At 34.8% G+C, this 13685-nt stretch overlaps 1 protein-coding gene across 1 annotated transcript in view; it reads left to right on the forward strand.

The window, feature by feature from the left end:
* The window catches only part of LOC128551643 (uncharacterized), a gene marked incomplete at its 3' end in the record, with an annotated part of 37186 nt that continues 23501 nt past the window's right edge, over positions 1–13685 (forward strand). Inside the window, exons 1-4 of the mRNA XM_053532543.1 lie at positions 1–80; positions 2746–3186; positions 7945–8016; positions 10180–10519. Coding sequence (XP_053388518.1) covers positions 2800–3186; positions 7945–8016; positions 10180–10519 — 799 coding nt within the window. The remainder of the gene's footprint in view (positions 81–2745; positions 3187–7944; positions 8017–10179; positions 10520–13685) is intronic.

Below are 13685 nucleotides of genomic sequence, written 5' to 3' on the forward strand. Positions count from 1 at the left end.
ATTAACTGCAATGAGTGCATTGATATTCTTTAGACCATGAATTGTAGCAGAACATATCATATACTTAAACAAAATGTCTGGTGAGTACACTCTTTTTTGAAATACACATATCAGTATTACTACATGTATATTAAACATGTTAAACAGTACAACCATTGTATCATTTGACTGTTCTTCAACTTGGAAAATAACTCTCGAGTTTTTATTTACTTCAGGAAACAAGAGATATTTGTCTTTTTTTCGTCTAAAAATCTAGATTTGTTAGTCATGCGGTCTATTAATGTAATAATTATGACATGTTTACAGTCAAAGCGTTCTAGATTTTTTTTTTTGGAAAATTTAAACTCCTTCTTTATACTTTTGATATACAAGAACAGCATGTACACGCTCAGTCGTACAATATAGAACATGGCTTAGTTGTTTTAAATTACATGTATTTTTTTCTGGTAGTAATGTAAAGGATAATCACCAAATGTTACAGACATTTTTCATTTTCAATTGTTAACTATCTGCCACTGCTTTTCAAGTATCACACAAGTCTATCGTTTATGTGAAAATACGGTTTGAACGCGATAGACATATGCTAGAAACACGTAAACGTATTCGAATCTGCATTACCGAAACAAACTCATACATTTTCGAATCAAGCTGAGCTCTTCTTGGTACTAAAATAAGGTCATGGTCATGTTTCATCAAATTGGGGAAGCATGGATCAGCATACATTTCCTTTAACAATATATTTTCCTGAGCTACTTGACAGGACATCCTGTAAATTTTGGAATTTGAATTATACAAATGATGGTCTGATTTGGGGTCAGGGGGTAGTTCTGTTAGATGTAAATAAGATTTTATTTTAAACGAATTCCAATCCTGAGAAATTTTAGTGAGTTTATGTATAATTTGCTGGAAGACTTCTATAACTATAAGGAATTCACAGTTTTACGATACAAAGCTTTCCCTAGAAGCAAGCTGTGCGGGCTTTTATAAAAATTCCTCTAGATTACTCTCTTCATTTTCAAATTGTTATTTAACTGGTGACGGCAATACCTATCATAAATAACATAGAGGTAGCAATAGCATACGTGTACTAAAATAAATTTATATATGTTTCATAAGTTTTTGATAACACGCACGGCTATTTTTATGCGAATAACTTGCACTCGTAGGCGGTTAGGCAAAATGGTTGGTAAAAGTGTAAAAAATGCGAACGAAATTAGGTCTTACATTAAGACTTGCGCTTCACTCGGAAGAGATTCAAAGGACATTTATGCTGACATATGTGCTGTTTATGGTAGTAATGAAATGTCCTTTTCCACCGTTTGCAGATGGGTTAGGAAATTTTGTGCAGGCGTGGAGTCTGTCAAAAATGCGCTTAAAACTGGTCGACCTAAGTCTGCAAGTAGTCCAAGGATTGTTGAAAAAATCAAATAGTATTTTCTGACGCAGCAGATTGCGGACATGGTTGGCATTTCAAAAGCATCTGTGTTGCGCATTCTGCGAAATATTTTGAAATTGAAGAAGAAAGTGCTTGGTGGGTCCCGCATTTGCTCACTGATAAGCAAAAACGCACGCGCGTTAAGATGGCGCACAAGCTTTTGAAAAGGTTTCCAAGATACGATAAAAGAACATTTATGAATGTAGTAACAGGTGATGAGTCTTTGATACATTTCTACGAACCGCATCGAAAAATTAGTAACCGAGTATGGCTCACCAAAAAACCCAGAAGGCCTTGGATTGCCAAAAGGATTGCAAGTGCGAAAAAGGTTATTATGTATGCCAACTTTTTCACTACTAAAGGTCTTGCCATCCAGGGACCTGTACCTAAAGGCAAGTCAATGAATGCCAAGTTTTATAAGAAAAAATTTCTTAAAAAGCTTCTCAAGTATTTCCAGAAACGTCGACAAAAGACGGGTATCCGAGGCATCCATTTGTTACATGACAACGCCTCGAATCACAAGGCTGGGATTGTGACGTCGTTTTTAAATGAACAGGGAGTAACACCCACCCTATTCTCCGGATCTAGCCCCCTGTGCCTTTTTCCTTCTCCCTCGTCTCAAGAAAAAGCTTGCAGGCAGAAAATATACATCCTGCCAAAAGTTGGGGGCCGCCATATTTAACCTCCTTAGTGATATACCTGAAAAAGACTATCAGAAAGCTTTTAAGGATTGGATTAAAAGATTGAACCGTTGTGTATCTGTCAAAGGAGATTACTTTGAAGGTTTGAAAGATTTCCTTAATCTAACCTTCAGTTGTCATTTTACACCATTGGTTGCATTACTTTTGATCCCACCCTCGTAACTTTGTATTTTTGCCAGTCTTAACAGACAGCAAGTTGACCTCTTATGGAAATCTGTTATCCGACCGAGGCTTCGTCTATTATATATTTCATCCTAAATAACTTTTGGGAACAATGATATATCTCCATCGAAAAGAAGTAGAAATCTCTCTCTCTCTTAAAAAAACAACAACAACAACAACAACAAAAAAAAAAAAAAAAAAAAAAAAAAAAAAAAAAAAAAAAACAGATCGGAACATATCACATTCACTGTACAACCTTTTAAATTTCTGTGGATCGTGTTGAGGAAACTTTACTTCCTGTCTGAGGTCGATATTGATGTCGAACGTGTTTCGCCTCCATTTTACACTTACTTTGTCAGGTATTGAGTTATTAGCTTGAAGTTATTTTCTTTATCTTATAATGTATTTATACATGTAATTGTTTTGTTTTTATGTGTATTCTAACAGGTCTGAACCAACAGTTGATTTATGCGATGAAATAAAGATGTAAAGATTGTGAATATGGCTACAGCAGCACCAACAGACAACAGAGTGTATCTCTACCGCTTGCTAACGCTTAACATAGACTGCGGCACTACAATCGTTAGGAATTTAATTGACGACAAATGCCGAAATACTGCACTAACAGCCCTTCTAGCTCAAGAGAGAAGAACTGTGATCAACCTTAGAGCAAACAAAACAATAACGAAGGTCCAGATTGATTTGTTGTATCCGCAAAGTGGCACCCCTCCCACGACGGCGGACTTCGATCTTAGTCTTGCTACATGCCTTCTAAGGAGCTTAAAACAGTTTGGTTTAAATTCCAAGTTTACCTGGAATGCTACACCACAGCCAGGAGATACTTCACTTGAAGCGGATTTATGTCGCCTGCGAATGTATCGGAATGAAGTAAGTAGGGATTATTTCATTTCATCAAGAACTAAATTAAATCATATAGGTCTTGTTAAGCACACGGAAAAGAAAATACTATTTGATTCCTAAATGTGAACTTTTCGCCTTCCGGACTGACATGATTGTATTAATTAAGTTGGAAATAAGAGGTGGTAATAGTTATGAATATTTATGATATATATTTAACAAATAATCAAGGCCTTCGAGTGGTTTATCGTCTAATTTACCACGGTTCAGAGTTCAGATGCGTAGGAATTGAACCGCGAGGGCGTTAGACCGAGTGGTTAAATACTGAAGCATCTGAACGATGAATCGTGGTAAATTAGACGATAAATCATAAAAGGCCTTGATTGTTTTCATTCTGACATGCTCATTGACATATTTTGATAAATATTATGCTGGACTTCATTTACCAGAGGAATAATGTATCGGACGTCATGCGGCAATTTGACGTCATAATTGACGTCATAATGCTCTCTTACCGGTCCGCACGTCAACCGTTGTTTACCGCAGAATATACAAAGCTTGATTTCCTTCTTTTTTTTTTAACTGGAAATCAAATCGAACCATGTTTGAATTGTCAGTTCACAACGAAGTGTTACTTAAGGAAATTGCTCTCTCTCACCGCACGCACGCATATTGCTCCCTATCTATATATATGTCAAACAAAAATCTTATAAATTAAAAGTGTCACTGAAGGATTGAAGGTTGGGGTTGGGTGAGGGAGTGGTGCTAAGAGTGAGCATTTCCTCCGGTAACAATTTATTAGGGACTAACAGATATATCATCACTATTAAATCTAACTAAATTTTATATCCAATTTAATTAATACTATAATGTCATTCCGGAAGGTGAAAAGGTGACGTTCCGCGGGACGACATTCAGTGGGGCGAGACGTTTGCGGGGCGACATTCGGCGGGGCGCCATAACGACGTTTATAGTTGTGTCGCTGCGACCGAACGAAATAACAAAATGGCAGCCACCATAATTTCCTCAACTTTATTCCTTTCTGATTATCCTGTTATAAAAAAGACACAATTCTATTTTCGTTAAGTTCACTGCACCTTCTTGCATACCAGACGGGGATTTCCGGTATTTTTACCGGTGCTGGAAAAGCCATCTTAAACCCCGGGTGTAAGATGACTCTCGTGCTGTAAATGAATGACGTATTACGAACTTCATAAATTTGTATATGTAAGATCTAGAAGATTTAGCCTATGTAAAAAAAGGTAAAGTTTCTTGTTTAACGTGGGTAGTCGACGAAAGTCTCCACCTGGAATGGATGAAACAACTTATTTCCAGCCGAGCCCAAGGCAGGTGTCATATTTACCTCCCCAGCATCCAGTCTAGGCCGATACTGCTGGAAACAGTACCAATTTAAGCATAACACCCAGAACTGAACACTAGTCGGGATATCAGCCGCGACCGGGAATGTAGTAATTTATATAATATTTCATAAAACGGAATAAAAATCCAATAGCATGACAGTTCCTTTTTTTTTCCTGATAGCATATTTCTCGATTCAAAAAACGTTATTTTATCAAAAAATCATAACGTTACTCTGCAACTGATAAAACAAGAACTAAGCTTTGCCATTAGTCTTGGAAACGTCATGACGTCTCTCCTGTTTACGGACGCTGGTTTCCCGCGCTTTGTTTAAGGAGGTAGGTTACCTTTATATTTGTATGTGCGCATGTCCAACCGGAAGCTAACGTGACGATTTACGACGACGTTTACGACAAACTAAATGTGTTTGTATATTCATTCTTCTGAAAACAAATCATAGACCTGTCTTCGATCTGACGCTTTATGGTTTAATAATGCAGAAATAATGAATAAATTGCCGCAGAAACGCTTCAAAACAATGTTGCCTTAAAATGACGTCATTGACGTCATGACGTTACGTGTCAGTTACCGCGCAAAATTTATAGCTTTTATCTTGAACGTACGTAATTCTGTGCATTTTCTTTATTCAAACTATTTTCAAATAACCATTATTTGCTGAAATATTTTTTATGAGTCTTTTGCTCTGAATAATAATCAATATTTTGCTTCTTTTATGTAGTTATATTGAAATGTTATGCGGAATGTAAGAAAATGGATGATGGTAACCAATGTTATTTGGAATATAGCTGGGTGAGAGGTTACTTGTTACGGCCATTTTCAAATAAAAAATCTGGCAGTTCGATTTGTAACACCTATTTTACAGGTTCCGTTGATAATTTGTTACCTATATACTAAAACTAAGATCTAAAATTGTTCAAATTCCAGTAGAAAATTGTGGTTTCTTGAATCGAATTGATGTTACCATGAAAACGAAGCCCGTGACCTATGTATCTAAATGTAAAATTCAAAAGCGTTGACACTAGTCTATCTAAGAAACACAGCTCCGGCTTTTTATTTTCATTTCAATAATATCCATGAGAATAATAGTAGCATGCTGAACGATTTTTCCATGAAAAATGCCAGACGAGGGGTACTGCTGTAAGTATTCTAAGCTTAGAAATTTGTTTGAATAAATGCAGATAACACGAAATATAACTTACGTTAGAAATAATATGTTTTAAAGCTACATCAACTAGAAAGATAATCTTATTCAATATTATTTTATAAGAAATTACGACAAAAAGCAAGATATAAGCCATTTTAAACATCTCTGTTGCCATGGTTACTTTAAACTTTAAGAAAAATAGGGTACCATGTATAGTGCTTGGTATTTTGCTAATAGTATTACCCAAATATTCCATGTTGGTCATTAACAGAATGGCACTGAAGCCGTCGAAAACCCCTATTTTTATACATGGTTGTTTAAAAATGAGAGAAAATGCGTTACCATGGAAACACGAGCCCCGCGACATATACATTTTAAGCTTATATTAGAAAGCTAACGTGCATACTAGTAAAATTATAGATTATGCTGACTTCTACGGATATCAATGAAACTAAAATACACTGAAAGGTGTTAAATATCCGTACTTTCCTTCTTCTTCCAATATGAAATACCTTTGGAGGGTCATGTTCTTCAAACCTGGATAAAAAATGAACTTGAAGGGACAGAGACAAACGAAACTGAGATATTAGCAGTTAAAACTTCATATTACACGAAATACAAAAAGATGCTGCGGTTCAACTAATTTGAATTTACCCTTGTAACAAGGTAACCTACCTCCTTAAATAAGAAATACTTCTAGGCAGGAGCCTTTTTACCGCCTAAACAGTTACCCTCGAGCCAAATATTCCCATCTGCACCTACAACTAGTATCAGTGACCTACTATTATGGAACGCCGCAGCTGTCTTATGCCGGGAAATTACATGTAATCATGTCAGAGAGCGATGTTAATTTGTGTTAATGTATCAAAACAGTGTCTTATTATTTAAAAGTATGCTATTATGTCAAAGTGTGGTGTTAACTTGTCAAAACAGTGTCTTATTATGTCAAAGTGTGGTGTTAACTTGTCAAAACAGTCTCTTATTATGTAAACTAGCCATGCTATCTTATCAAATTTTGGTGTTAACTTGTCGAAAGATTATCTTGTAAATCACTTTGTGATTTTAAACGCTATGTTATCTTGTTGAAATGTCATGTAATCTTCTCTACTGAGCGTGCTATTATGTTAAAAAGCTATGTTATCATGTCAAAGTATCATTCGATTTTGTCTACAAAGTGTTATATTATGTTACAAGGCAAAAGTATCTTGTCAAAATTTGGCGTTATCTTGTCAGAACAGTGTCTTATTATGTTTAAATGCTATGTTATCATGTCAAAGTGTTATGTTAACTTGTCAAAACAGTGTCTTATTATGCCGAAAAAACCATGTTATCTTTTTAAAGTATCATTTGGCTTTGTCTAGCTTTTTAACATAATAGCACGCACTGTAGACAGGACCACACTGTACTTTGACATGATATCATAGCTTTTTGACATCATAGGACACTAATTGGACAGGGTAACATCACACTTTACCAGGATAACATGGCTTGTTAACAAAATGAAACAGGGTCTAACAAGTTAATACTACACATTGAGAAGATAACAAGACTAGTTAACAGAATAAGACACCGTTTTGATACTAGTAAGTTAACACCGCACTTTGGTAACATAGTGTTTCAACATAATAAGACACTGTCTTGACAAGTTAACACCACGATCTGACATGATAACATGAAATGTCCCGACAATTGACAGCAGCGGCGTTCCATATACTTTCTAGTTCCAGGACACACCTGTCATATATTCTCGAGCTATGTTTAGATACTGATATTTTTGCTGCAAATTATAGTTATCCGATTATACTGAACAATGCTCACATTTTAAACAATTGATTTACATTACTAACATTTTATAGAAATTAGTCTTTGATACAAAAGTACACGAATGCAGTAATTAGCAGGTGTCCGTCTGTACTTTAATGGTCACACTTCAAACAACATAATTACATCTTTGATATTTTATAGACTTAAGTCTGTGACACACAGTAAAAGTGTGCTAATAGTAGTTATCCAGCTAAACTTTATTGTTCACAATTGCGTCAACTGACTTACAGTGCTCACATATTGTTGCTAAAGAATTTAAATTTTATGTTATTTATCTATCCACGTTCACATGTCCAGTGCAAATGAATGTTAAAACAGCTTTACCTTCGTTACATTCGCACTTAACGGTTTCACATTTTTATTATCTTTCTGTATATTAAACTTTTCACTCAGTCTCTGAATACGTAGCTTTCACATTAAATAGAATTTAATTCTTTCAGCTGGCGCATATATCTTCGACGACAGGAATCCAGGAAACAGATTTTTCAGCTAAATGGGCTGATATCGAAGGGGTATGTTTTTCATAATTTAAGACATCTACTGCTAAATGATTTAAACATTCTCATTCTATAATTTACCGGCGGCTCACCAACCGACCACATCGGGACGGTTCCCTTTTGGGCTCGAACCTTCGATCTCATGTTCCCGAGACGAATGGCTTAACCACTAGACTACGATGCACGAAGACAGTTGAATAATTTTCAATGTTTATAACTTTGACGTCTAAACCGCTTATCGAAATGAAGGAAGAATATACACGTACAGGTACAAGAATAATGAGAAAAGTGTTGTAAAATCAAGTAGCACTTTACATTGAATTCACATTAGAGTGTCACAGTTATATAATTTCGTGTCTCTCAACAGCCTAGACTATACTTATAGTACTATAAATCTTTTGGTATTTATTTGTAAAATGTGCCGATTCCATGACAATGCATATAAAAGCACCAACTGCGTCATACTAAGAAGTGAAACAAATGTGATAACCACTTAAGAAAAAGGTATTAATAACGCCCGCTAAAGCCACCATTTAAGTTGATAACAATAAAAGCCAGACACGTTATTGAAAGAATGATATACAATTCAACAATCAGCAAGCAATTTTTTTTCTCTCAAAACTGTGTACCCTTGCCAAATGCTTTTATTGATCCTTAAAGAAAAGATAATAAAAAATTAAATTATGACTGTGTCACTCCAGATTCGTGATTATCAGATACATTACAAATATTTAAAATTTTGATTGAAAGTATACTGTGCTTTGTGAATGCATGTGTGATACAATTATGTATAGGATTGTATAGGATTAAGGCGAAAACGATCCAATATGTAAAATATTGGACTGTCCGAAGCGCGTGTCCAGTATTTTAGATATGGGATCGTTTTAGGTTTATATCTTACTTAAAACATTGTTTTCTATGGCATTACAAATGGAGGAGTAAATTTAAATCACCGACAAAATCATTCATAAATTAAACCGATTTTATTAATTTTACCGCATTTAATAACAACTGTTGTATATTTAGTTTCCCGCCTTGTCGCCACATTCGTGTAGTGGCGGAGCATATATCGCTCCTACTGTCCGTAGATTCGGACGTCCAGAAGTCTTGTGAGTCAGCCTTCTCCTACACTGTATTCCTAATTTAATCAAAACTTTCACAAATGAAAAAGCTTCATATGCAGATGACAATAAAGGGAGGAACTTTTGAAGTGACTGATTTTACCTCAGTTTAGGCACTTTGGAAGTTTTGCTATATAAAAAATATAGAGAAAAAACCTTGTGTTTCCAACTGTTCCCACACTATTAGCTGAATTTGATAAAAATGTCTTGTGTATCTAAGTTGGCCTGATCTAATTCAAACTTTCACACATGAATAAGCTTGATGTGCAGTGGCTATTTTAACTGCAGTTATGCACCTATCAGTATTTTGCCCGCCCGGGGGAGCGGCGGGCATACACGGGACTTTAGACAGAAGACCATTCCCGACAGGCGGGAATTTGACAAACATTTGATGTACCAACCAGATTATAGATTACTCTTCAAACACTATTGAAAGGATATACGCAACTGTACTTGAAAGTTTCACAGATGAAGGACATTGATGTGAAGATAACAGTAAATAAGGAACTTTCTGATTTGGCTACTTTTTTCTATACTAAGTCTAGAATTATGACCCTTCCTTAATTTCAGGAAATAAGTCATAGTGAAGAAATTTGGTGTGTTCAACTTCTCATACACTTTTTAAAGGAGTAGATTTAAAATTACTTAGATCCAAAACCTAGTCTAAATTCAGTTTGCTCAAACTTTAAGCCGACCATCCTTCATGTGAAAATGGTCTGTACTAAATTGTTTGCTGTTTAGAGGATGTTGGGGCATCCGTGTCAAAAGGGCACAATTCTAGTTTTAACTAGCATTTTGCGTCCATCAAGATTCTTACCTCTTAAAAACCTTATATGTACAAAATATTACAGCTTTATTAAACGATATAAAAGCTGATTTTTCACCAGTGTGCAAATTAGAATGAAACCGTGTTAAATGGATTCAATGTTTGTTGTCGTGAAATATATATTAACGCAACGAAAGAAAACAACAATTAAATAGCATAATTTATTAATATAAGTCGGCACTATAATACTACTATTAAAGTTATGAGCCTGAAAAATATTTTATTCTGCAGGCTTTGCACAGACTGAACGGCTTAGTTCAAAATCCTGTTCAGGGCCTACAACAAATCATTAATGATTACAAAACTGGTCCTCTTGATCCCGAAGCAGAAAAAGAAATAGAAAAACAAATAGAGAAGATGCAAAAAATGGAGGAAAGATTAGAAATTGAAGTGCAGGATATAAAGAAAGGTGTTGCCGACGTAACGAAAGATATTCACGAAATGAAAGACGAGGTTATCGAAGTGAAAGGAGGTGTTCACACAGTATTAAAAGATGTTCACAAACTAAAAGAAGATTTTAAATCAACACACAAAAGGATGGATGAGCTGGAAAAGCAGAGGGCATCAGAAGGTAAACAGTTATGTTTTATTTCATTTTTGTCAATTTAAGGGCCACAGAGTGGAACAACCTTTTGGAATAGTTAAAGTTATCACAGGCGCTTGGCACTGTTTCAGTAACATCTCACTTATCAATGTAAATAACCTTTCAGATGAAAGTAAAACAATTATCTTACGTCATGCATAAGTGGCATGAGGTAAAGTACTTTTGAAAAAACAACAACATACATTCATCATGAAAAATTCTTACCAAATAATAAAGATGATTGAACAGATATTTAAAGACAACCTATAAACATTTGTTTCTATGACAAGCCCACCAATTTCAAGAATTGGGACGTATTATTCGCGACTTAATTACAGTTTGAGTGTAGTTTTTTTTTCTAATACACACTGTTGATGATTCCAAGTATTTTTCGACTTTTTCTACACTCCTCATATTGAATACTGAGAAATAATTATGTTGTGTCCCAAATTAAAAGATCTATATTAAAGTCTATAGTTACCACGGGACACCATTAAGAAACTTTCAATTGCATGAAGCTGCTGCTGATTTTTTAAAAAATCATTGCATTACATGTAGATGCTGCTGATTTTTCAGTCAATTAAGCCGATGACTAAACTTGCAGTTGCATATTGTTTCTGTTGATTTTTTAATCATCGAAGCCGATGACCAAAACCTTCAATCATATGTAGCTGCTGCCGATTTTTTTAATTAATGAAACCAGTGGCTAAAATTTCTATTACATGTACCTGTAGTTGCTGCGGATTTTTTAATCAATGAAACCAATGGCTAAAATTTCTGTTACATGTACCTGTAGTTGCTGCGGATTTTTTAATCAATGAAACCAATGGCTAAAATTTCTATTGCATGTATCTGTAGTTGCTGCAGATTTTTTTAATCAATAAAAACCAATGGCTAAAATTTCAATTACATATAGCTGCTGCCGAATTTTTAATCAATGAAGCCGATGAATAAAATTTCAATATTACATGTAGTTGCTGCAGATTTTTTATCATTGAAGTCGATGACTAAAATTTCAGTTACATGTAGCTGCTGATTTTTTTAATCATTGAAGCCGATGACTAAAATTTCAAATACATGTAGCTGCTGCTTCTGGTTTTAATCAGTGAAGCCAATGATTTAAATTTCAATTACATGAAGCTGTTGCTGCCTTGAAAGCTCACCTGAGCACAAAGTGCTCGGGGTGAGCTGTTTTGAGCGTTCACCGTCCTTCCGCCCGGCGTCCGTCTGTCTCATATTTTAAACAATATCTCCTCTGAAACTATTTGGTGGAAGTTGATGGAACTTGTCCTGGATATTCCTTGCGTAGTCTTCTTCCGAAATATTTAAATGTTTCTGCTTAGTTGCATATAGGGGCCGCCAAGGCTGAAAATAGATGACAAAAATTTCAGTTAATTAAAGCTGGTGCTGATTTTTTAATCAGTAAAGCCAATGACTAAAATTTCAATTACATTGAGAGTTGCGCCTGATTTTTTCTAATCGATGAATCCGATGACTCAAAATTCAATTGTATGTAGTTGGTGCTGATATTTTAATCAATGAAGCCGATGATTAAAATTTCTAATACATGCAGTTGCTGCTGATTATTTAAATCAATAAGGCCGATGGCTTAAAATTCAATTGCATGTAGCTGCTACCGATATTTCTAATCAAGGAAGCCTGTGACTAGACTTTCAATTATATGAAGCTGCGACAGAGTTTTTAATCAATGAAGACGACAGCTGAAATTTTAATTATATGAAGCTGCTGATAACTTTTTGATAAATGTAGCCGATGGAAAAAAAGTCAATAACATAAAGCTGCCGATATTGTTTTTAATCAATGATGCCGATAGATAAAATTTCAGTTACTTCAAGGTGCTGCTGATGTTTTGATAAATGAAGCCGATGACTAAAATTTCAAACTCAACAAGGCATGGACTTTTGATATTTGGTATGTTGCATTGCCTAGTGATCCTCTACCAAAATTGTTCAAATCATGCCCCTGGGATGAAAAGAGGCTTTGCACTAGGGGTCCAAGTTTTTATATAGACTTATATAGGAAGGTCTAAAAAGAAATATTGTCTGAAAGTTCAATGCTTAGGCTTTTGATATTTGGTATGTATCAATACCTAGTCAATCTCTAACAAGATTGTTCAAATTTTGTCTCTGGGGTTAAAAGAGGCCCCACCCTGGGGTCACTTCATATATGAGTTATATTGGAAAAAATACTTAAAAATATCAGATCATATTTCGTTGACTGTTTGATTATAATTACTTGATGACCTGAAATGATAAGTGGTCACCTGACTGTGACCTTAACCTACTGACCTACTTTCTTGTTTTGTATGGTACAACCTTGAAATTTGGATGACATGTACAGTTTTGCACTACGATCTTAAAACTGACTTTCAGTGTCCTTGAATATGACCTACTGACCTACTTTCCTAATATTTTAGCATCAATTTGACATTTGAAACATGTAGCTCATATAACTCAGGTGAGCGATCCAGGGTCATCATGACCCTTTTGTTACAAAGCAACTGTGACAAATTGTATTCATTGCTAATATGCACATAATCATTTGCTTATTATAAGAAGCTGCTGCTGATTTTCCAATGAAGACGATGACTAAAATTTCAATTACATAAAGCTATTGCTGATTTTTTTTTCAGTCAATGGAGACTATGACGAAAATTTCAGTTACATGTAGTTGTTGCTGCTCTTATTAGTCAATGAAGCCGATGACTAAAATTTCAATTCCACATATTTGCTTCTGATATTTTTAATCAATGAAGCCGAGAACTGAAATGTAGATGCTGATGATTTTTTAGGTCAATGAAGCCGATGACTAAAATTTCAATTATTTGAAGCTAGTGTCGATTGTTTAATCAATAAAGCCGATTACTAAAATTTCAGTTAAAAATAGAGTTGTTACTGATTTTTCAATTAATGATGAAGACGATGACTAAATTTCAGTTACATGAAGTTTCAGTGTATACTTTTAATCATTGTGGCCGTTGACTAAAATTTCAGTTACATGTGGCTACTGCTGATTGTTTTTAAATCAATGAAGCAAATGACTTAAAATTAAATTACATGTTGCTTTTCCTGATTTTTTTTTAAATAAATGAATCTGGTGACTAAAATTTCAGTTACATGAAGCTGCTGCTGAT

The sequence above is a fragment of the Mercenaria mercenaria genome, unplaced genomic scaffold, assembly GCF_021730395.1.
Source record: "Mercenaria mercenaria strain notata unplaced genomic scaffold, MADL_Memer_1 contig_144, whole genome shotgun sequence".
NCBI lineage: Eukaryota > Metazoa > Mollusca > Bivalvia > Venerida > Veneridae > Mercenaria > Mercenaria mercenaria.